The sequence below is a fragment of the Geotrypetes seraphini genome, chromosome 4 (assembly GCF_902459505.1).
Source record: "Geotrypetes seraphini chromosome 4, aGeoSer1.1, whole genome shotgun sequence".
Lineage (NCBI taxonomy): Eukaryota > Metazoa > Chordata > Amphibia > Gymnophiona > Dermophiidae > Geotrypetes > Geotrypetes seraphini.
The window spans coordinates 170,641,720-170,660,972 of record NC_047087.1 but is presented as its reverse complement, the minus strand read 5'-3'; the positions used below and the strand labels follow the sequence as shown (position 1 = coordinate 170,660,972).

The 19,253-nt window shown below is 44.8% G+C and overlaps 1 protein-coding gene across 1 annotated transcript in view; it reads right to left on the bottom strand.

Moving 5' to 3' along the window:
• GLG1 (golgi glycoprotein 1) overlaps nucleotides 1–19,253 on the bottom strand; it is a 403,904-nt gene that overhangs the window by 247,097 nt on the left and 137,554 nt on the right. The window contains exons 7-8 of the mRNA XM_033941148.1: nucleotides 14,715–14,898; nucleotides 11,481–11,695 (exon numbers count right to left, since the gene is read on the bottom strand). Of these exons, the coding sequence (XP_033797039.1) occupies nucleotides 11,481–11,695; nucleotides 14,715–14,898 (399 nt within the window). The remainder of the gene's footprint in view (nucleotides 1–11,480; nucleotides 11,696–14,714; nucleotides 14,899–19,253) is intronic.

Genomic DNA, 19,253 nt, shown 5'->3' with positions numbered 1-19,253 from the left:
ATGCATGGTGTCCAGATACTCTTTGGAGTATCGGGAGCCCGTGTCAAGAGTCACATCCAGATCATCCGCCATTTGTCGGAGGAATGATGAGAAAGACAATTGATCCGCCAGCGTCGGTTTGTGAGACGGGCTGGAGGAGGAAGAGGCCTCCGGGTCCATGGACATCGGGGAGTGGCAAGGAGAGTCGGGTACGGGTGTTTCCTCGTACTCCGGTCCCTCCGGTGGGGATACCTCTGATGAGGGGTATCCCATACGTTGCAGTTTTTTCTGCGGTGACACCTCCGAGTGGCGTGAAGAGTGCCAGGATGAGTGTCTGGATCGATGTCCCTCTCGGTGGCGGGACGGAGATCGGGATCGTCTGTGCATCGCATGGTCTCCCGAGGCCCCCAAGTGATGGATAGGGCTGGAGGTGGTGGATCGTAACAGGGGTTGCGATGCGGGTTCTTGCGATGCTACCCAAGTCTGGTAAGGAGTGCGGAAGAACTCTTCCTGACTATGCCCAGGGCTTTGATTATCGATCGAAGGTCTGGTCCCATGTTGGCGCGGAGGCGTAATGGGCTCTAATGGCGGCATATCAGTAAGCGAGGCTTGCCGCATGGGCATCGCCGCCCTCCCCCGTTCGTCCTCGTCGGTTGTCGAGGTCGAACGGCGTGGGGGAGGGGGAGGGGGCGGACCGTCCCTTTGGACCGGTACCGGGAGGTCACCCTGTATGGCAGCGATGAGCCCGGGTCCGATGGTCTGCATGAGCTCAACGAATTGAGCTTCCAGCATGGACCGTAGCGAAGCCGATAGGGAGGGATCCGCACCGAAAGGGGGTCCTCCTGCACGGACATCGCGTTCCTTCGAGGTCGAGTGCTTCTGCTTGGTAGCTTTCGGCACTTTGATGACCACTGGTGGTACTGTGGAAGAAAGAGGTACCTGAACCGAGGAGACCGGGGCAGGCACCGACGTCGAGCTCGTGGATGGTGTCGGGATGAACGATGCCGGTTTCACCACACTCGATGCAGGAGGGGTCGATACCGGTTTCGCACGAACCGGGGAGGTATCAGATGAAGTGGAAGCTGAAGGATCCTTGGCTGCGTCCATCTTGAACATCGACTCCCACAGTAGGCAACGCCGTTTGAATGAGCGTGCCGTAAGGGTAGAGCAAGGCCTGCACGATTTCGGAATGTGGTCAGGACCAAGACACTGCAAACAGCATCGGTGCTGGTCCGTGAGTGAAATCGCGCGTTGGCACTTGCTGCACTTTTTAAACCCGGTGATTGGCCGGGACATAGGCCGGAAAATCTCCGCCGCGAGGTCGAAGCCAGTAGGCCTGAGCCACGTGGCCAGCCCGTTCGACCCGCCGGAGGAAATAATCTTTTTTTTTTTTTACTGAAAAAGAAATGTACTACAATTAAAATAAAAGAAAGCGAAAAACGCGGACAAGGAAGGCAAATTTAACTGAATTCAGCTAGCGCATGATGAAGTTGAACTTCTCAGCTCCGCGGAAAGAAAAGAACTGAGGAGACACGCCCGGCTCTCCGGGCGGGAAGGCACCGGCGCATGCGCGGTGCGGGCATCTCGAAACTTTTAAGTTTCTACAAGCAACACGTGCTTGTGAGACGTCCGTATCGGGCTCTGTCTGATGACATCACCCACTAGTGAGAATACCTGCCTGCTTGTCCTGGGATAAAGGTCTTTATCAGTCATCTATTATGTTCTGTGTGGAACAGATAGGGGCTGTGGGGAGGAGGAGGTTCAGTTCCAAAGATAGGATTGATCAGGTACATAAGTGAGTGATGTCAATAGGTCCCTCAGTAACATAGTTCAAGCAATGCCATTCAAGGATATGGACGGTAATTGTGTTTGAATAATACTGCTATCTACTGAAATACCAGTTTGTTACTGATAAAGAATGCTTATTTTTTTTGTCAACACCAGATAGGATTAAGTCCGGCACAGAAATAGGTGACTCCCAAGTTCAAGGGTCCTTAATTTAGTTAAAGACTGAATTGCCCATGAGCAGATCTTGTCAAAAATGCATTCACAATTTGCCAGAGTTTTAAGACTCTTAGCCAGACATCTTCAACTGTGGCCTGGTTCAGAATAGTACCATGATATAAAGATATGAAGCAAGAACTACATGGCTGTTTTGTATACTGTATGCTATTCAGCAAAATGGATTTCAAGATAAACCATAGTAACTGCAGCAACTGATTTCAGGTGCCCTCTTTACTAGATTACAAAACTGGATGCTGGGTGCTGGCCAATTTCCCAATGTTTATTTGATTACTGAATACCAAGTTCACTGCTGTCAAAAACAACAAATGGATGCATAGATTCTGATCTTTCATAAGAACATAAGCCGTGCCTCTGCTGGGTCAGACTTGAGGTCCATCATGCCCAGCAGTCCACTCACGTGGCGGCCCATCAGGTCCAGGACCTGTATACTAGCCCTCTATCTATACCCTTCTATCCCATTTTCCTTCAGAAAACTGTCCAATCCCTTCTTGAACTCCATTAGCGTACCCTGTCCTATCACTCTCTCTGGAAGCGCGTTCCAGGTGTCCACCACCCATTGGGTGAAGAACTTCCTAGTATTGGTTCTGAATCTGTCCCCTTTTAAGATAGTAAGAAATATCTCTTTTACAGTCTAGAACAGGGGTCAGCAACTTTTTAAAGAGTCGCAATGTGTAATGAAGTGGGTTTGAGTAACGATTTTTCTCCCTCTCTCCCCATCTCTCCTTCCCCTCCACCCCTAAATTCATTTCTCCTTCTATCCCCATGCACCATCTTTCCTTCCTCTCCACCCTTATGTCAATTTCTCCTTCTCACACCACTCTCATCCCTCCTGCAACATATTTCCTTCCCTCAACCCCACTCACAAGTATTATGCTTTTACTTCCTTCAATGGGTCAGCGGTGATTCCTACAGCTGCCTGCCATTAACCCAGAAGACTCTCTTCTGTTGCATCCCATCCAGGCAGAAACAGGAAGTTCTGACAGAGGGCAGAATGCGGAAGAGGAGAAGCTTCTGGGTTAGCGGCAGACAGTTGTAGTAATCACTGCTGCTAACAAATTGAAGCAAGAGAAGAGCCGCGGGTTGCCAACCCCTGTTCTAAAAGATAGACAGACATCTCATGTGGATTATTTTAGGACAAAACATATGAAGCACTATTTTGGTAGCAACATTAAAGATTTGACCACCTTTGGTAAGATGTTGGGATGAGTGCACAGAACCCATGCACAGATGGCAGGCAGATATGCACCTGCATGCATGTGGTAGGGGCACTACCTCAAAGATTTTAAAAAAATAAAAAAAAATAAAAATCAGTACATTTTGCATTGTCTGGACTCAGTCAGATGATGTCACCCATTTATGAAAATATTACGCCTGCTTGTCCTTAAAGAAAGGGTCTTACTTCAAACTGAGCTCAGTGCTCCAGTCTAAAAGGGCCTCAGGAACCACAAAGATACAAAAGAAAAAACTTAAATTGGCCAAAAATATAAAAAACATATACAAGGGAAAGAGAGGAAAACAAAATACGAGTAAACAAGGCGGCACAAAATTATGAGGAAAAAGCACTGAGGAGGTGGTCAACTAAATGCGACTTCCTAGCTCCACAGAAAAAACAAGACTGAGGATCCCACACTCAGTCAAGCAGGAAGGCACGTGTAGTGGGGCCGCTGCCAAAAACCTCTTAAAGCTAAAGAGAGTGCCGAGTACATCTGTGCTGGGTTTAGTCGGGATGATGTTACCTAGACATAAAGATTCTACATTCCTGCTTGTCCTCGGAGAATGTCTATAAAGGGAAGACAGGATCAATATACTGCCTCACATATTGAGAGCAATTTTGTAGGAAAATGATTCAGATTTTAAATCTTTAGATATCTGATAAGATCAATCATATCTCTGAATCAGAACAGTCAAATCAGACTGACACAGAATCTGTTCAACATGTTTTAGGTAACCCAAACATTGGTAGTCAAATCTTATCAATGTATTGATAAGTCTTACAAGAAGAGGCCATGTACAGGCTCTTGATACTTGCAATACACATGGTGGGGGATATGGCAGGGGTCATGGTCATTACAGCTAAAGTTCTGTAAATGCATCTCAACAGGATACAACACTAGATGTTGTGACCAGTCAGACTCTGTGCCTGACGTGATCCCAGCTAGAAACCCCAGAAGAGACAGAAATAGGGTTAGGAAAGCTGTTCCCAAGCCCCGCAGAGCCCAGCAGCCTAGGTTCCCTGAGTACACTAGGGAGGATTCCGCTGAAGATGAGGTCCTTTCTGACTATTCAGAAGCTGAGGACATGGTAACTCAGCCCAGCTCTGCTAGGTTTGCTCCTAAGCCTGTGAATATTAGGTTTAGACAGGATACTCATGTAAGAAAACCTTGCAATTACCACAACATCCACAGGGGGAGCCCAAGAGAGCTCAGAACAGCACAGGCACACTGAGAGCAGGGTGGCTCTCATTCTGAAAAGCCAGCAGCTTTCTCTTCAGAATCAGAGGACAAGGAAGGGAAAGGGTCCTCTCTCCAGTGCTCAGCAGCCAGCCAGACTAGAGCAACTGAATAATCTGGAACCCATGGAAGTAGATGATTTTGCTCCAGACCAGGAAGCTGAGGGCTTACCTCAGGTGGAAGAAATAGAGGTTTTGGACTATATATTTCCAGAATAAGAAACTATGGAAATAGGTATTGCCTGCAAGGCTACCAACTAAACAAACTGTGTTTTCTTTTTGGGGAATTTTTTTCCAAGCTACCCATTCCTTTAAAGTGAACTGTTTTTGTATGGACAATTACCAGAGCTTGTTGAATTGCCAGTGACTCATTGCTGAGGCCTAATACAAGGCCCCAGGCGGGGGCAGAGCTCTTTAGCTGTAATGTTTAAAGGACTGTTACTAGTGCTTTCACAAGTTGTTTTGCTGGAGAAATTTTATTTTTTTTTTTTTGGGGGGGGGGGGGGTTGGAATGCATTGCTTTTGGTTTGAGTGCAGTAATGTAGAGGGACTGAGAGGTGTTTCAATGTGGAAGAAGTTTGTCAAGATCTCGGGTGGGAATATTTGGAATATTGCATGATATTGGACGACAAACTTGGCAGTTCTCCTGCCCAAGCTCAGGAGCAGAGAGCTGAGGGCCTCCTGAACTTTTCTTTTTTTGAATTTGTGTGTTTGGTGGAAATTATTATACCGTGGTTGGTGAGCTTAACTCTCTCCAGAGTAAGGCCTAGCTTTAAAAAGCTGTGCTGCCTTGCTAAAGCACAGAGACTGTGTATATCCTGATTTGCTGACCAGGATTTTTGCTTTGAATTTTTCCTTTTTGTTTCTTGTTTGACATTCTGTTTTTGTTTTGTAGAATAAAGAACCCTGGATAGGATTTTGACTAATTACCTGGTTTCCTCCCGACTGTTTTATGGGATATTTTGCCTGTGGGGACTGTTTCCTTATAGAGTAGCATGCCAGCGCAGTTTTCCTGTGGTTCACTCGGGGCATTATCAGCCTAGTCCAGGGCCCAGTGGCCACAATGTACTAACTGGACAAAACAGCACAGTGTGGCATAACAGTTTTTCCCCATCCCCACGAGTTTTGTTGCTTTCTCTGTCCCTGTCCTATTCCTGTAAACTCTGCCTTAACTACACAAACTTCGAACACTTATGATTTTAAAGTGTTTGAGGCTTGTGCAAATGAGGATAGAGTTTGCAGGAATGGGGCAGGGACAGGAAAAGAACTCACTGGAATGGGACGGGAAAATGAGCTCCCGTGGGGATGGGGAAAAATTTGTCCCCGTATCATTCTCTAACAATCTACCAAATGCTGGTGGACACAGGATTCAAAACATTATCAGGCAACAAAAAGGAATTATTAATTCTGTTACTTGTTGTTCAGTTGTGGATGCTTTTACATGCCTTCCAATGTTTTCCAGAGTTTGCAGTGCTAGATGAATGGCTAGAAGCTCCAGTCTGTTGATGGATAACTTCCTCTGAAAAGGTAACCATCATCCCAGAACTGGATGATCTTCATAATGACCTCCCCAGCTTTAAAGACTGGCATCTATTGTCAGGATCACCCAAGAGGATATTTGGAGAGGCAAGTCTTTGGACAATGACTCCAGCTGGAGTCATCAACGCAAATTTTGACACACTTCTGTTGTTCAGACCAGCAGCATCTGGAGAGAACTCATCTGGAGAACAGCTGGACAATAGCACATCCTGGAGAGGTCGCAGATGATCTTTTACCAACAGAACAACCTCTATGGTTAATATCATTGACCCCAACACCAGTAGGTAGTGCCGAGCCGTAGGAATCGGCTTTGCCAGATCTCCACAATCTAGCGTCTTAGTTTCAATTTTCGTGGCTCCGGAAAGAAGACATAGCCTTCTGCCATGTTAAAATGGATCCCCAAGTATTCTAGGTATTACATTGGTTCCAAGTGGCTCTTTTGAAAATTGATAATTGGAGTTGGACAGCTTGTGCCACTGTTTTCTCACAGTCAGCCTTGGAAGGAGCTTGGATCAGCCAATCATCCACGTATGGATGTACCTGGATCCCTGCCTTGCGCAGATGAGCTGCTGCAACAACCATTGCCTTGGTCAATGTGTGAAGTGTCATTGCCAGACTGAATTGTAGCACAAAGAATGGGCAATGTCTCTCCAGCACATGGAGCCTCAGGAACTGGAAATAAAAATGTGCAAGCAAGCCTCTGTCGAATCCAGCAAGGCTAGTAATTCCCCACTGAGGTTAAAACCAAATGCAATAGCTCCATCCAGAAACAGGGCATTCTGAGTGCTGCATTGACTGGCTTCAGATCAGGATTGGCCTCCAGTCATCCAAGCCTTTCTTGGCTACAATAAAGTATACAGAGAACCTGCCCAAGCTATATTCCTCGATCAGTACAGGTTTGTGATGGGAGTGTCTGTCACATCACATAGGAGTGAGCTTCCTTGAGGGAGAGTTACCCACAACTTAACTGGCCCAAGGATTTCCAAGGGATGGGAATAGATGCCCAGGAATGAACAGGAATAGATAAAAAGGGGCCTTTCAAAGAGAAAAGACTCGTAGGGATTTGATTTGACCCAAAAGAGGGGAGGGGGCTTTCCCTTTTCTGCCTCTTGTGGTCTGCCTCTTGTGGTCTGCCTCTTGTGGTCAGAAGGACTCCAGGACCATGAGCAAAAGGGGAACCTGTTGCTAGGACCTCTGGAGGAAGAAGGCATAAAAGTGTAGGACTTGGAAACAGGAACTCTATGGGATCTTCGAGAGGAGGAATGCTGGCCTACGCTATCAGTAGGTGATGAAGGAGACTCAGTCTACACTATCGGTAGGCGGTGCTCAAACAGCACAGAGTTCTACAACTTGAATACTCATGAGCTGTTCTACAACTACTCAGACTAAGCACTTTCTCTGGCCATCCAGCCGGAGAATCCACAAATAGGTCCAGCAGACAATGAAAGAATTTGAGCCTGTAGCCCTTTTGAATGTTGTCCAGTATCCAGTGGTCTGAGCAAATCCTTGTCCAGGGCTACTAGTAAGCCAGCAACTATCCCCCTATCTGCGGTAGGTCAGTGACTGGCCTAGCATCATTGGGACTTCCTGGGGACTGCTGCGAGTCGGAAACCTGAGGGCCGAGCTTGCTTGAAGCTTCAAAATGATCTATGAGCAAAGGATCCCGGCAGAGGGATACAAAACAGTCAAGAACCCCAAGCATTACTTTGACCCATCCTGTCAGGGACACGTGGTCTACTGTCTGGCAAAGACTTAGGGCGATGATCCACCACACTGGCCATAAGATCATCCAGTCCCTTGCCAAAAAGCATTTGGCCTTTGAAAGGTAGCCTGCTCAATGTAGCCTTGGAATCAGAATCTCCCATTCCACTGCCTTATCCAGAGAACTCTACCGGCAAAGATGGAATAAGCAGAGACCTTGCTCATGACCCTAAATATGTCATATAGAGCATTTGCCACATAATCCATCCCTGAAATTAGTAACTGGGGATAAGCGTCCTCCTGCTCTGCTGGGAACTGATGCAATATAGTATGGCAGGCCCATGCAACAAAGGAAGCCACTGCCGCAGTTTTCAGGCATTATGCTGCTCAACCTTGCCGAGAGATCCCAACAATTAAACAGAAATCAGATAACAATATTCTGAAAGCAGATGGAACTGTGGTCACATATAAAACTATTGCTGCAGTTTTATATAATTTATACTGTATATCTTTTAACAAGAATAGATACATTTTACCAACTGGTAAAATTGATGCTGCAGGAAAAAGAGCCAACGTAGCTGAAATCATCTACATCTCAGCAGATGTCCCCAGATTGTAGTTATCTGTTGAAATTGTAGAGTTAACAGAAGTAGTCATCAGGTCTAAAACATTAAACATCAGCTAGCTTAACTATGTTAAGACCCCATGACAGCTTTTAAAAGATGGACTTCAAGTGAAGCAAACTGGCAGATGAACCAATATCAGAAAATAACATGTGCCAACTGCAGCAGAGTGAACTCATATTCAAAATTTATTCCAGCAGATTTTGTATAGTGCAATGAATAGATGAGAGAGCTTCCCAACCCAGTTGCACAGGTTTAATTGTAAATTTGCTCAGAATCAAGATGGCAATTTAGTTGAAGGTGATATAAGCATAGGAGCTGAACTGGAATTGATGCACCAGGATTGAGCTCACACTTTTTCACAGTACTTAAGGTGAATTATGTTTGGGAACAGTAGGTGGGCTGCTGAATGCATCCATATGAGTCAAAGTACCAAATGCATGTAATTCTATATCCTTAAAGGAATAATAGATCTCCATTATCACCTTGCCTAAGTTAAATGAATTATGTTACAGCAAACAATCCAAACCCCATCCATTTTGGAATTTTGGATATTCAGTTAGATAATCGGTTATCAGTTATAGATGGAACATCAGGTAAATAAAATTGTGAAAACATTTTTGCTATTAACAAGAGCAATTAGAAAATATTTTGAATTCCATACTTTCAGAATAATTGTTCAGACTTTAGTATTTCCACAAAAAGACAAATATTAGTACTTCCACAAATAGTAACGTGTTCTTATCTTGGATGTTCAAAGACTTGTGTTTAAGAAATTGCAAACAATTAAAATATAACAGCCAGATTACTTTCATCTGCACAGAAGTGTGTGTTTTTCCATTGTTCATTGATTTATACTGGTTGCCAGCAGAAGCAAGGGTGCAATTTAAAAGCTTGCATGTTCATATTTAAGATTTTATATGTTACGCCCCTCCTTATTTAATTTAGTCAGTTCAGGAGCTGAGAGAGTCTCTCCAAAACCAGATGTTGCTAAGTTTTCCGTCATCATCATTCAAGGTTAAAGTTAAGTGGTTCCTTTCATCTTCTTTTGTGCATCAGGCAGGACAGTATGGATTTCACTACTATCTGAGATAAGGAGGAGGTGTCATGTATTTTTAAGGAAAGCTTTTAAAAAAAAAAAAAAACTACACAACATTTTTATTTCAGAAATATTAAGCCCAGTTTTTCAATGTAATATTGTGTGATTACTATACATTTTATTAAATGAATTATATAGATTTTGCTGTATTTTGTTGGTACTGTCCAAGTTCTCTTAAGCGTTACCCACATAGAACCAAGAAAAGTTGCAGGATATAAGAATAAGATCCTCTCCTAGGGTCAAGACAGTGGTATAAAGGAGGTCTGAGACAGCAACTCCAGTGCTGGTTCTTGTGTTTGCGATTGTGGAGAGGGACTGCATTCCGTTTGTTGTGCCTAGTGGCTATGTCCATGAGAGCTTGTGGTGTATTTTGGGGGGCTAGCATGTATGATAGGGTTATATAAAAAAAACATGGTGTTGTTGGGTACGAGGTATCACAAGCTGTCTCTCACAATTTTCTTTTAGGTTGAATCCTTTGAGGTTCTTCATCTGGTATTTCTTAGTTCTTTCTGATATATCACACTTTTGGGGGGGATTCGGGACTACTTCCGGACAGGGAAGAGCTCGCCTTGTTTCTGCCAGTTGAATTTGGCAATCAGTTTCCCATTTTGATTTTGCCGAGTATACTGCTTTTTGTTTTTACAATTTGTTTGTATTACTATTATATGTTGTATGAGTATCGCTGCACACTGTTAATAAAAACAATTTAAAATAAATAAAAAATTCTGGAAAAAATTTTTAAGACACAAAGATAGAAAATCTCAAACTTTAAATAAAAAAACACAGATCCACAAAGTCAAAACCATAGGTCACATGAACAATGTAATGAAGGCTGAAAAATAGAACTTCCAAAATTTGTTAAAAAAAGAAGATTAAGGAGGAAGAGAAAAATCTTCAATAAAAGATAAGGAGACACAATAAAAACAGGTGACTGAAAATGGCAGGGGTCTGATGGGACTTCTTCCTCCAAAGGAAAAAGCAGACTACAGTATTTCCCCACATATAGGCTGCCCCCTTGTATAGGCTGCAGGAAATGCCGATTTGGGTTTTTAAAACTCTTAGATAAGCCGCCCCATGTTACTAGCCGCAGCTTATTTAAGAGCATTATAAACCTAAATCGGCCTATACAATGGGGCGGCTTATACCTGTACATAAAGGCAATGTCATGTCGCCTGGCAGGAACGAAGTGAGACACGGGGGCGGCTTCAGCAGCGGGTCATCCCTTGGTGGAAGAGAAACACAACGGGGAGAACGCGAACCGCCCTGTGCAGGAGTGCAAGCAGTCTGCATGCTCTCGGAGCCCAGCCCACCCGGGGCATCATTTCCTCTCCTCCCCACCCAATGCATGAGCGCGAGCGGCCTGCACACTATCTGAGTCCAGTCCAGCCTGCCTGGGGCATCATCTCCCCCCCCCCCCCATTACCTCCTCCACGCTGGCTGCCTCTGCCTTAACATGCTGTGCAGGGGAGTGATGTTTGCAAGCCTCACCCCGCACCTTGATTGCTGTCAATTCGTGCAACGGCAGCCAATCAGGAAGGGTCTGGGGCGAGGCTGGAGATCGCAAACATGGCTCCTGCCCTGCACAGCATGTTTAGAAGAGGCAGGTGCGGCAGTCCACAAGGAAATTTCTGGCGAGGGAACTATTTAAGGGGAGAGATGCTGTATTACTCCATGTATAGGCTGCCCCATTTAAGCAAGCTGCGCCCACTAGGCCGATTTGCAAAATCTATGTATAGACCAAGGCCTATATATGGGGAAATATGGTAACAAAGACAGTGGCAAAGAGGAAAATATCTGTGATTGCTCAAAAGCTTTCCAAATATGTTCTGGAAGATAATCTGCAAACCAACATGAAAAAAAAAGTCATGGGAACTACCCACACAGCTCACTGCAAATGCTTGTTTTCAAAGACAATCTTAGATATCACTTCCAAATAAAGATTTATCATTTAGCATGAAAGACCAAGAGGCAGAAAAGAAAATCGACTATCATATATGACTATAGTGTCTTAAACTTTAGTTCTTCCTCTAAGAATGATGGGAAAAATGTCAAACACCACACTTACTGCTTGTTGGCAGTTGGCCCCTACATTGCCTCTCTCTCCACGTGCCACTTTCATTAAACAGTGCAACGTGCGACCCTTGCGATGCAACCCTGAGCAGTGGTGCTCAATTTCACCTCGACAACTTAGAATTATCTCAGGGCTGAGGGAGAAGTCCTCCATCAGCATTCGCCGGTAATCCAACATCTCTGCCTGGCATTCACTGCTCACTTGCCGACCTATGTCAAGGGCAGAAGACCATAAGCAAAAGGTTAACAGCAAGCAGACACATGTCAATCAAAGCAGACTTGAATTTAAGAAATTTGCTCCACCTATTCAGTTCCAGGGTGACAAGAGTGCAAAGTTACATCAGAATCAAAGCATTCACGGTCAACCATATGACCTGGAATGTGCTCTGGAAAGAAATAATGGAAGCAAAAACTATGTTGGAATTCAAAAAGGAGTGGGATATACACAGTGAATCTCTAAGTGGCAAGAGGATGGAGACCAAGCATGCAGTACTTCAATTCACAACAACTATGAAAGGACTTTTGCCCTTTAATAAAACATTTGGGGGGAAGGAGGAGTTTGTACAATAGGGCAGTTAAATTCCAACCACCTTGCTGTGTAGTGGATAGGCCATATTGGTTTTTATCCATCCTCATTCACTATATTGCTATATGTAACTAACCAGCATTTTATCTACTGTTCTGTAGTTCTAGTTACTAGGCACCAGATCACACCAACTCTTTGGTCATACTTAAGGTGACCATACATCCCGTTTTCAACAGGACAGTCCCGTTTTTACAATTCCCTGTCCTGTTGTCCCCACACACAGCTTCGGGATGCCAAAACGTCCCTTTTTCAAGGACAGCATCCCGAAGCTGTGCTCGGGGACAACGAGACAAGTGATTGCTTCCCCTTCCTGCCGCGCCAGATTAAACCCCCCCCCCCCTCGGTCTACCGCCATTGATGCTTGCCAGCCTCTCTCCAGTGCCGATTCAAACCACCCTCACCCGGTTCACTGCCGCTGCTTCCCGTGCAGAATCCTTCTTCCTGACGTCAATTCTGACGTCAGAGAGGAAGTTCCAGGCCAGCCAGGCAGTGATTGGCTGGCCTGGAACTTCCTTTCCGACGTCAGAATTGACGTCGGGAAGAAGGACTCTGCGTAATCTTCCAAACCGCTTCTTTAATTTGCCCCTTGACTCCGGCCACCTCTCGCTTAATGTCACTGGCCCACAGCTGCAGATCGGCTTTCGTTACTGCAGCCAAGTTAGGAGACAGGGAGCAGCCCGCGGTTCATCCTGACCTGACTCAAGCTCCGAATCGCTATCACCCGAGCCTCGCACCACCATTTTAGATACCGCTCCCATGCGGTGCAGGGCTCCATGCTCTGATCCTCCCAGCGGCAGCTTGTCAATCATCGGTTTCCTTTTTGGTGGCATCACTCTGCTCCCCCACTCTTCCGATTGCAGGAACGCACTGGTAAAGGCCAGGAAAAGGGGTGCTAGCGCTAAATTGGGAGGTTTTAAGTCTCAAACAGGTCAGAACTCCAGTTCTAACCAGCCATACTGTCGGATGACGTCACTGGAAGCCATGAAGAAAGATTTTGAACGGCCAGCAGCAGCAGATCGGGGGTGGTGGAATCAGGCACGGTAGGGAGGAAAGTAGGCAGGCTGACTTTGGGGGAGGCAGGTAGGCAGGCTTTGGGGGAGGGGGTGGGACAAAGGCTGGAAGGCAGTGAGGGGGACATAGGAAGGAGGGAGGAAGGAAGAAGAGAAAGAGGCAGAAAAGGGGGGGTTGTAAGTAGAAGAAAGACTAGAGAGATAAAGGCCTGGACCAAAGGGGAAAGACAAGAGGCATAAGCAGGAGTATGGGAGGTGCAGAGGGGGAGAGACCCTGAGGAAGAGCAGATAAGAGGCAAGATAATAACAGAGGATGGAGAGAGAGGGAGACCTGGAACAAAGGTACAAAGGAGAACTGACACTGGATCTGGGGGCACTAAGGACATAGGAAGGGACACTAAAGACATAGGAAGGAGGAGCTGGAGACACTAAGGACATAGGAAGGAGGCGCTGGGGACACTAAGGACATAGGAAGGGGCACTGGGGGCATTAAAGACATAGGAAGGAGGCACTGGGGGCACTAAGGACATAAGGAAGGAGGGAATACAAAGGGACAATTGTTAGGCCTGAGTGCAGAAAGAAAAAAAATAAAGAAAGGATGCACAGTCAGAAGGAAACGCAACCAGAGACTCATGAAATCACCAGACAGCAAAGATAGGAAAAATGATTTTATTTTCAATTTAGTGATCAAAATGTGTCAGTTTTGAGAATTTATATTTGCTGTCTATATTTTGCACTATATTTGTCTATTTTTCTAGTTACTAAGGTGACATCTTTGAAACCCCCCCAAATATAAATGATAATTAACATTTTCTCTGCATATAGGGTGCTTTGTGTTTTTTTTTAATTTTATGGTTACCATTATGAAATAATAAGATATTGTGTGTACATGAAAAATGAATGGAAGAAATTGGGGGCGGGGTTAGGGCGGGATTGGGGATTTTGATGAAAAAAATAAATGGTCACGTTAGTCATACTGTGCTTTATTTAGAAGAATGAAAAAGATAAGTCTGTTTCAGACAGGTACAGCTCCTGGACGTGGGGGGTAATGTGGATGTTAATGTGAGGAGCCCATAAAGATGCTTATTTTATCAAGGGTTGTTAACTGTGTTGCTGTACTCTATATAAAATACCTAAATATGCACAAACTCTGCCTCAATTCAGAGAAAACTAGAACACAGGAATGCCTACATGCAGACCACTTGAAAATGAATGCACACTTTGCACACATACATGGTCATGCAATTTTATAAAAGTTATTCTCAACATGTAAAACAAGCTTAGCACACGGAATAAAATAAACTTTATAAAGTTACTCTCAAAATACAGTTTCAAGCCATTGTATAGGCAGATGGATTTTTTTCCCAAATAGTCTATGACGTTAATTATATTATAGAGGATTTTCCTTTTAGTGTTATATTTTCCATTCATAAATAGCAAACCAAATGAATCAATTATGCAATACAGCTTAAATTGTGATGTAGTATAATCACATAAAAATTTTGAGTCATCCCAAAGGGCTGGATTTAGGCAGCTCTGCTTTAGTATCATTTGGGGTTAATGAAAAAGTCACATCCCACTCTCATTCTACCCACCAAACAAAATCACTTTTGAATCAATCAAGTCAGCTAACCTCTACGCACAGCAGACTCCAAGCACATCAAGAGATATGACAGTCTGGCCTCTCGTGAGCGGGGAAGATTCTCTACATTACACCGATACTTCTTCAGGTCACTTTTGCAAGATTTTGCAAGCGAGTAACTGATCTTGTAGTCCTGGGCAATGAGTTTTTGTCGGGTTGTCAATGCTTCACGGCACTGAAAGGGGGGGAAAAAAGAGAGCAGTTTAACAAGATGGTATGTCACACTCTACCCTGTCATCTACCCCTCACCCCTAGAGCCCAACTGAATCCAGATCTTTAGTTTCTGATAAAACTGAATCTGACTGAACAAGTGAAAGCTTGTGGGCCTGGCGCTTGTGCAGTGGCTGCATGGGCCTGGTTTTGCAGTGTCGGGAAAGCAGGGAAAGACAACGCGAGTCTATCAACTTGTGTTGTCCTTGTGATCTACTGGTCGATTGCAATCGACCTTTTGGCAACCCTGCAGTAGACTCTCTGTTAACCGGAACTCAAGCAACCAGCAAAAAAATCAATCACAGAAATACTATACTACTATAAATAAAACTGAAAATAAAATCAATTTCTGGAAGAAATTTAAAGTGTAAACTTGGACGCCACACCCGAGTACGTCCATACCTTGCCTACCACATGTCCGGTAGTTTGTCTGGAACAGTTTATAGCAGGGGTGCCACACTTTTTTGGCTTGCAAGCTACTTTAAAATGACCAAGTTAAAATGGTCTATCAACAATAAAAAATTTTTAAAAACACAAAGCACCTGTAAGCAAATAAAATGTTAGTTATCATTTATATTCAAAGAAGTCAAGGCAGATGACTTTAAAAAATATGAAATGTCACCTCAGTAACAACGCAAAGGCAACGCGAGTCAGGATGGGCTCCACAATCGACTCGTGCTGCCTTTGCGATCTATTGGTTGATTGCAATCGACCTTTTGGGCACCCCTAGTTTATAGTATGCAATATAGTATTAGTTAGGCCTATTTTTAATAGTAACTCCCAAGCAACCGGAAACAACATTTATCCAGCATCTATCAATCCCCATGGGTGCCGATTAACTGAGAGTCTACTGTACCATTTTACTTCACTGAGTGTCTCCTAGTCTTTGTACTTTCTGAAAGAACAAATCACTTACCCATTTCTACACCACTCAGGATTTTGTAGATCTCAGTCATTTCCCCCTCAGCTATCTCTCTCCCAAGCTGAAGAACCCTAACCACTTAAGCATTTTGTAATGAAAGGAGTTCCATCCCCTTCATTTGGTTTGCCCTTCTTTGAAACTTTTTGAATATTACTACATTTTTAACAACAGAATAATTTGCACATTAACTGTTTAACTCGCGTTAAAAATTTAATGAGATTAACATAGGCATTAGGGGGAAGTCGAACAGGGTAGCTCCAAGGGTCCCCACAAGCTGGTGTCCTTCTCTTCATCTCCCCTACCCCAGTCTGAAAGCCACTCCCAGCTCACCTTTTAAAATTTAAGGGCATCCCCAGTATGGCAGCAGTTCTCAAGCACTGACTGCCTCCTCAGCATTCTTCCTCCATTGCGGCCTGCTAAATCATAAACAGAAGTTGCAGCCTGTCTCCTCTCTGATGTGACGGAAGAAAAATACTGAGAAGGCTGTGGGCAGTGCTCAAAAACTACTCCTGTGCCAGTAATGCCCTTACATTTTAAAAGGCAAGTTGGGGAAGCCTTCGGGCCAGGGGGGGGAGAAGAGAGAAAGGAGGAACATCTCTCTCACAGAAGCCCCCTGGAGCTGCCCTGTTCATCATCCTGCTAACCTTCCTGATTTTAAATAGAAATGGGAAATGGAGGGAGAGAAATGAAGAGATGGTGGATGGGAGGATTGTTGGGAAGAGAAAGGGAGAGATGCTGAATCTATGGGATAGGAGGGAGAGAAGATAGGAGGATAGCTGGGAAGCGAATGAGAGATGAGAGAGATAGTGGATCTAGGAGTGGGGGGAGAAGAGAGGGAAGGAGGGAGAGATGCTGGATGCGAGGGTAATTGGGAAGAGAAAGACAGATTATGGATGGGGAGAGACAGAGATACTAGATGGAAAGGCATTTGGTGGGTGGGGAATCAGGGAGGAGAGAAATTGGGATTGGAGGCCCCTCTCCTTAATTTCTGCCATGAGCCCCAGGAGGTCTAACACTAGCCCTGCCTAACAGTACTGCTTCCTCTGACCAACCTCCACTTCCCCCCAACCCCCCCGGAGAGCTGCTGGTGCTGCCGCTAGTCCCCGTCCCCCACCCTATCCCCTAGCTGCTAAAGAAAAAAAGAAATAGGGCTAGATTCATTAAAGATAGCGACTCAATTGCTGTTGGCCGATTCTCTGGCCAATTTTCCCAACAGCGATTGATTCACTATCAAGTTTGCTTCATTTTGCGTATACTCAAGTGCTATATGTACTTACTACTTTAGAAATAATTCTGATTACTACACGGTAACCAGGGGCATAACCAGATACCAAATTTTGGGCGGGCCTGAACCCACAATGAATGGGTACAACTCTGCCCTTATCCAACATCTTTCTCTCCTTCCCCACAGGCATTCTGGCATCTCAACTCTACTCCCCCCCTCCTCCCCACAACCTCTTCAGTAGCTTTTAAAACCATCAGCAAGTAGCAACTCCTACCCACTACTCACACCGACCCCAAGCCTATCTCCGATGGAACTTGCCAAATAGGGAAGGAAGAGACTAGGTGAGACACAGGTTCAGGGACATAGTGAGCAGCAAGTAGAAGGCACTTCTAGTGAAGAACCAACAGCTTTAAAAGATATTAGAGAGGTTGTGGAGTTTAGATAACAGAATGCCTGTGAGGGAGGAGAGGAAGAAATGCTGGGAGTTTTCAGTTGTTTGGGCTTGGGGATCCCTGCCAGCTACATCAAGACCTCCCCTAATTATGCTAAGACTAGCTCAGTAGTTTTATTTTGGCTTCACACTAAATTGTCACAATTGCACCATTGCAAACTGCGGAGGGCACTCCCAGCATCTACAGAGAAAACACACTTAGTATGAATTAACTGAACAGCAAATAACATAGATGCACTTAAGTGTCAGGTCAGGAATTGACATTACCTGCTCTGAATTATCTGCTACCTCAACAGTTAGTACATGGTTATGCCATGCATTAAGAGTAAGCTACTGATCCCACCCCATTATGCAGTTAATGCAGAATAAAGGACAGAATTTATCATGCTGCTGCATGTACTAACTCTCTTCAACTTCTTCCAGACAAAAAATGACAACATCCACAATAAACTTGATACCGCCACCAGCAACAGCCCCCTCCCAAACTCACCTCACACACAACCCCAAAATCTAATCTAGATCTCTATCCGATACCAGCAACAGTCCCCCCCAACTCACCTCACACATAATCCTGAAATCCCATTACCTAGATCTCTATCCCAACTATACCTGACCACACACGACAACCTCCTCAAAACATCAAAGGAACTCAGACCGTCAAACACAATCCTGCCCCTCCAGTCTCCTCCTATCCACCAGAGACGCCTTGGCAAAATCCATTCTCCCCATCATCAACTCCTCCTTATCAACAGGAAGGGTTCCACTCTACTGGAAATCGGCAAGTATCAGGCCAACCCTCAAGAAACTCTCTCTCAACCCAAATGACCACAGAAACTACCGCCAAGTATCCAACCTCCCATTCGTCTCCAAATTCTTGGAACGAATAGTACTCCATCGATTACAGCTATTCAATGAAGAACAAGGAGCCTTATCCCCGTTTCAATCTGGCTTTCGAGCAGGACACAGCACGGAGGCGAGCATCCTAGATATCATTTATTTATTTAAAAAAATTTCTATACCTTTTAAAACTAAACTGTTTACATAATTTACATACATGATTTTAAAACAAAAACATGATAAAATAGACATACAAACAAACCTCAGAAATCATGTCTACAAAATAATACCATAGCTTGCATAGTAAAGATCATGCCTAACTCATCAACTCTGCCAGAGAGGAAAATTATTGGCTAGAGCAGTGTTCTTCAACCTCCGGTCCGCCGCAGGGCCGGCACATCCATTGGGCCCAAGACAGCGTTCTTCAGCCACTGGTCCACAATGTGATCAATGCGGCGTCTTCGAGCCAGCTCCTGAGTGCTGCAGTGCACAAAGCCGTGGGAAAAGGCTCCTACGCGCAGCCTGCGCCTGAACTGGAAGCCTTCTCTCTGACGTCGCAACATCAGAGGGAAGGCTTCCAGATGAGGCGCAGGACGCGCGCGAGGAGCTGCTGCCCACAGCTTTGTGCAATGCAGCACTCAGGGAGCTGGCCCGAAGATGCTGCATTGATCGCACAGTGGACCAGCCCAAAGATAACACCAGGAGGGCAGGCCAGAAGGCAAGGCACATGGAGTGAGAGAGACAACAATGGTAGGGGAAATGCTTTTTTTTTTTTTTTTTATTTAGTGATTGATTTGTCTGATTTTTTCATTTAGTGATTGACTTGTCTGTTCAAAAAGAAATGCATTTGTTTCTTTTCCTCTGTGGTAGGGACTGGATGACTTC